The sequence below is a fragment of the Python bivittatus genome, unplaced genomic scaffold (assembly GCF_059951505.1).
Source record: "Python bivittatus isolate LINGU-HERP-01145 unplaced genomic scaffold, Pbiv_v1 ctg000080_np1212, whole genome shotgun sequence".
NCBI classification, from domain to species: Eukaryota; Metazoa; Chordata; class Lepidosauria; order Squamata; family Pythonidae; genus Python; species Python bivittatus.
Genome location: NW_028277035.1, coordinates 26120188 through 26125790, shown reverse-complemented (window position 1 = coordinate 26125790; position 5603 = coordinate 26120188). Strand labels below are relative to the sequence as shown.

Below are 5603 nucleotides of genomic sequence, written 5' to 3'. Positions count from 1 at the left end.
GTTGTCATGACACAGTGAATCATAAACTAACTTCAGAAGTTGGGACTGCACACATGTGGTCGACTACTTTATGGGGTCAGTGTGCCGCTTGAACACACTGATTTAGAATAGCTATGGCATCTGGTTTGGGGAACTGAGATAGCTGCTTTCTAGAGCAGGAACTGTGTGAAGTAAATCCCTCTTCCAATAATAGTGGAAAGGAAAGAGAGTTGAAAGCATCTAAAGTGGCAGTAAATGAAATCTGGATCTAGTTAATATTTTGAGGACCAGGACGCAGCTAGAAATACTCGAAGCCATTATAAAAGATCTTCTGAGCATGTAGCAATGACATTTTCCCACCAAATGAAATGTCCCATTCTCCCACAACTCTCTCTCTCTCCAGTCTTCTGAAGTTAAGAGGAAGCTTCCAACAAAGATCTGTTGCTTGTGTAAAATAAAGCACTGGATAAAAATTGTCTAGCAGTTAAGAGTAGAGCTATGAGATCCTGCCGTTGTGGCACCAACCCTGCCCCCCTCTCACACACACACACACACCCGCGGCCTGTCTGTTACTTCCTTCAATCATAGATTAGAGGTGAGTGATGCTTCATGGCTGCTGCTGCTGCTGCTGCTGCTGCTGAGGGTCCCCATGGAAAATTACCAAGCAGAACTTGCTGGGACAGACCATACATCCCATCAGGATAGAGTTCTGTCCCCAAGGCTGTAAGGACTGGAAGTTAGTCAGAATTAAAAACAAACCATACTGGGAAAACCTGCTACATTCATACAACTCCCTCAACTCTAGTTTGGTAAAGTCAACAATGGGTTTGCTCTTCTTTAGATACTGTCACCTTTTGAAAAGACTTGAAACAGGACATATGTCAGAGGTGGAAACTGAGTGTAACAGAACCAAACTTTGTATCCTTAGACAACCACATCAAGGCCATGAAAGCAAGTTGCAGCCCTACTTCTATGAAAAGGGCACTGATGTGTGTCTTGCTCATTCCTGAGTACCACAGGGCTCTGAGCTCCAGAAACTGAAAGGAAAGTTCCTGTTTCTTTTCCATAAGTTTCTCTAGTCTTACTATTTTTAAGTCTTTCAAAGGAATTATTAAGATGAGGCAGCAAACAACTTTTCTAAATGCTTTATAGAGCTTCCATAGCCCTCCCTGTGATTCAAAATCCATCTTCCGTGAAAGCGTGACACCATTGCACAGAATATCAGATCACGAACCATCACTTATTTGTAGCTGTAAAAAAAAAAAAGGAAAACACCTGCTTTCAAATCAAATGAAAGAGGAAGGGGAGACAGAAGTGGTTGTACACTGTAGTCTCTGAATGTCTTGATAAAGAGATTGCAAACTACCTTTTTATCTAATATTCAAGATCAGTATACGCCTCTGGTCCTCAGAGGTTTGCCATTCTTAGATCACTGTATCTTGCCCCAATAGAAGTGTTTACATGTTACCTATACTATATTGTCCCAAACCAATATTTGTCACAATATGATACAGCCAGGTTGGAATTGCAACATTTATTAGTGGCTGAACTACAAATAGACATTTTGAGTTTACATAGCACACCATCCTTAGGACAGCATAAGAATTCTGTGTAACTTTAGAGTTACTATTTAGTACAAAGTGAAACATTTAAACCTTTCATCTGTAAATGAAGACACGAAGAACTCATATTTCAGTAACAGGCATATAAAACATTGGAGGCTGAATCTCTAACACCTTCATATAAAAAGGGATTGTATAGCAGGTGGTAGGAAAAACCTACCTGGAGAGTTGCAAATGAGGATGAGGTAACAACTCTGAACTGGATGGACAAAGAATCTTATCTGCTTCTTCCCTAATTTCAAATTTGCTGATTTCCTCTGTCTTAGCAGCCTTCCCAACCAGTTGGCCAAATGGGAATAAAGGATGTCCAACATCATCTGAAAGAGTCCAGGTTAATCATGGCTGTCTATAATGTATATTTGTAAAGGAGTTTTGTTCTTTAAACATCATACATCATCTTCACCGAGTAAACTTCTGGGATCTCAGAGATAGTGTAGTCCCTATCACTTCACTTCTTTGCTTTCTTCATGGGTCAGCTGCCTGGACCCTGCCATGACCAGTTTGGACTTTGAGACCTGTAAGTGCTGACCTGGACCTTATGCTTTTGATGGCTCAGTGGAAAGTGGAACCATCAAGCGTTACCCCATCAATATCACATACTGGTTCCATCTCAGATAGGGACAGTCTGCTTTCCCATTGCCATGCTAAATGTTCATGTTGGGATGGAGGGGCAGGGGGAGGAGAGCAGTTCCTTTGGTCTGGGAAATCTGGGGCCAGCTGATGTGACTGGCAGCATTGTCAGGCTGACCCTTCCATTAGGAAGGGGGCCTCTCTGGTTACTTTTGCTGGTTTCCAAAAGGAAGACAAAGCACAAAAGTACATGGCCCCACTTTAATCGGTTGGGGGAAGGAGAAATAGAGAACTCCCTTTATCGAACAGGCCGACTTTAGGAAATAAAGAGAAAATGTTGAAGGCAGAAAATATGGAAAACTAATAATTGCAGATAGTTGGGGCAGTTATGGAGTTCATGGCCACATCTGGCAATGATAAACTGGGATTCCCTATACTTACTGATCTCTCCTTCAGTCTATCCATGGAAGAGCCCTGACTCATCTGGGCTTCAAGGTCCAAACTTTCCTTCATTTAGAGTAATTCTACCAAAGTAACTACCCCACTTTTGACTTGTCCCTATCCACAGCTCAGGCAAATATTGTAGAGACTGGTCCGTCTGGGGAAGGTGTCTTCAGTTAATGGAATACACCTTCTGGGACAGTCCTCCTTTCCTGCAGTCCTAATGGGCAGGGATGAAACATCTCCCTCACAGCCTTACTCCTTATAATTCAGAAAGAGTTCCTCACCTCGGTGCCTTGTCAGGAGACTCAGCTGCTTCTCTGCTGTGCAAGTCTATGGGGTAAAGTCTGGGGCAAATAGGCTGGACTTGAGGACCTGCTGCACTTCAAAGGAGCCTCCCACGAAACACGGCAAAGTCTCCAGACGTTTATGTAGTTTAAACCTCATCGGGCAGTATTACTCGTCAAGGCTCGTTTAATATATCTTGACTATGAAATCCAGGAGAGAACGTGAGAACAAGAATGGAAACCAAAGCTGCGATTGTTTCGGAGAAAGAACTATATTGGCCGCGATCCCGGCAGAAGCCAGGGGCGCGGGCAGCGAAGGAGTGGGTGAACTGAGAGGTGGGGGAGCCAAAGGGGAAGGGTTTGATCACTTGAGGTTAAAATGCAGCCTCGCGAGTAGACACAAGAACGTACTGACGCCGGTTTTCAACAAACTCCAGGGGCGAGAGAGTGACTCCCCACCACCCCACTCGCGCTAAACCTCAGGCTCTAGAGCGCGGCCGGCTCCAGAGAGCGCGCGTGGCTACAGCCCCCGAGTTCGGGCCCAGGTCTCCCCCCTCCCCCCCCCCAAGATCTGCGCCTGTTTCTCAAGTCGGACTGACCGGACCAAGAAGGGACATTCCACGAAGGCCCTTTTCGTGAATTACGCCGAGCGCGGGCTGATGGGAAGAGGGCGCGGAAGATTGGCAGCCCTTGGAATCGGAAGCTGGTGTTAATTGATTCCAGCCGGTCAATTCCTTCGACCGGAAACTTTTCCGTCAGGGTCATTAGCGCTTTCTTTCTGAGTTTGGCAGAAACTCCGCTTTCTGGGCTGAGACTGGGGAAGCGGAGCCCACTTGCCCGCGCGGCTTACACCTCTGAGGCTCCCTTCGCCTTCCCTTGTGCCAGCCCGAGCACGCCTGCGCACAGGGGGTGCCGGTCCCATCGCAAGCAGGCGGCTTGTAAGATGAGTGAAGAAACCGGGATGGAAACGGGCGGGCGGGAGAGAGCGAGGCGCGGGGAGGGGGAGGGAAGCTGTGTCATTGAAAATAGCTCACTTTGACAGTCGCCAGCCAGAGAGCCAACCCTGACTCGATGTCAGGGGCTGTCTACCTGCAAGGTGCGCCAAGATGATGGGTATGAACGCCAAGCAGCCGTTCAGCATGCACCCGGCCCTGCAGGAAGCCAAGTACTCTAGCTCGGAGGCGATGCGCCGCGTGTGCCTCCCAGCCCCGCAGGTATGTAGATGAAGCATAATTACTGCTTTAAGGCACATTTTTGACAGGCCCTGGCTTAATGTTTTTTTCATGTCACCAGAACAATCGCGTCTCTCTCTCGCTCCCTCTACCCCCCACGCCCCCAGATCCACATGTCTATTCAAGCAAAGCATCTTCTGTCTTCATATTAATTTTTATGACCTGAGCTTTGAGGAGGAATCGCTCCGCTTTTGAGAGAGAGAGGGAGAGAGATGTTTTTGAATCCAGACTTGACAGTATTCCCCATTGACTCCGCTCTGCGCGTTCTTGCTTGCAGCTCCAGGGCAATATATTTGGAAGCTTTGATGAGAGTCTGCTGGCCCGGGCTGAAGCCTTGGCGGCTGTGGATCTGGTCTCCCACGGCAAGAGCCACCCTTTCAAGCCAGACACCACCTACCATACCATGAGCAGCGTCCCCTGCACCTCTACTTCGTCGCCCACCGTGCCCATCTCGGCCCCAGTTCACCATCACCACCACCACCACCACCACCATGCCGTGGCTCACCAAGGCCTGGACGGGGAGCTCCTGGATCACCTCTCGCCCGCGCTGCTGGGAGGGCCCGAGCACGGCGCGGTCATGGCCGCGCCGATCCACCCTCATGCCCATGCCCACCCCCACCTGGGCGCCGCCATGGGCCACCTGCATCAAGCCATGGCTAGTATGAGTCATCCGCCCCCGCCGCCGCCCCCGCCGCCTCCTTCCGCAGCCTCGCAGGTCTCGGTATCCCACAGCGGGCTGGCCTGCATTAGCGACGTCGAGTCGGATCCTCGGGAGCTGGAGGCGTTCGCCGAGCGCTTCAAGCAGAGGCGGATCAAGCTCGGCGTCACCCAGGCCGACGTGGGCGCGGCGCTGGCCAACCTCAAGATCCCCGGCGTGGGCTCGCTGAGCCAGAGCACCATCTGCAGGTTCGAGTCGCTCACGCTCTCTCACAACAATATGATCGCCCTGAAGCCGGTCCTGCAAGCGTGGCTGGAGGAGGCGGAAGCCGCCCACCGGGAGAAGAACGCCAAGCCCGAACTCTTCAACTGCGCCGAGCGGAAGCGCAAGAGGACCTCAATTGCGGCGCCGGAGAAGCGCTCGCTGGAAGCCTATTTCGCTATCCAGCCGCGACCCTCTTCCGAAAAGATCGCAGCCATCGCCGAGAAGCTGGACCTGAAAAAAAACGTGGTGAGGGTCTGGTTCTGCAACCAGAGACAGAAGCAGAAGCGCATGAAGTACTCAGCGGTGCATTGAGGCACCTGCTCGGCCGGCCGGCCGCCCGCCCTCTCGGATAACGAGACCTATGCCTAGCACACACGCACACGCACACCCTCAGACAGAAACACTGCCCTACTAAAAGGTTAAAACAAAAACCAACGAACTGCTAACAGAGACCTCTGAAAGGACTGTCAGACCAAGTAACTAAGCCACTGAGCTGAAATACCTCTCCCGTTCTTTCTGCTGGCCATCCGCCGCTGGATCAAGTTTTTCC

At 50.2% G+C, this 5603-nt stretch overlaps 1 protein-coding gene across 1 annotated transcript; it reads left to right on the top strand.

The window, feature by feature from the left end:
- The first annotated feature begins 4005 nt into the window (after positions 1 to 4005).
- POU4F3 (POU class 4 homeobox 3) lies at positions 4006 to 5365 on the top strand. The gene is made up of 2 exons (XM_088133693.1): positions 4006 to 4113; positions 4409 to 5365. Exons 1-2 carry the CDS (start codon positions 4006 to 4008, stop codon positions 5363 to 5365), a joined length of 1065 nt encoding a protein of 354 aa, XP_087989819.1.
- Positions 5366 to 5603: the final 238 nt, after the last annotated feature.

Excerpts from the sequence above, each read along its gene's own strand:
- POU4F3 (XM_088133693.1), top strand. The coding sequence starts at position 4,006 with ATGATGGGTATGAACGCCAAGCAGCCGTTCAGCATGCACCCGGCCCTG. Across the intron at positions 4,114-4,408 it reads TGTGCCTCCCAGCCCCGCAG|CTCCAGGGCAATATATTTGG; the intron begins GTATGTAGATGA and ends TCTTGCTTGCAG.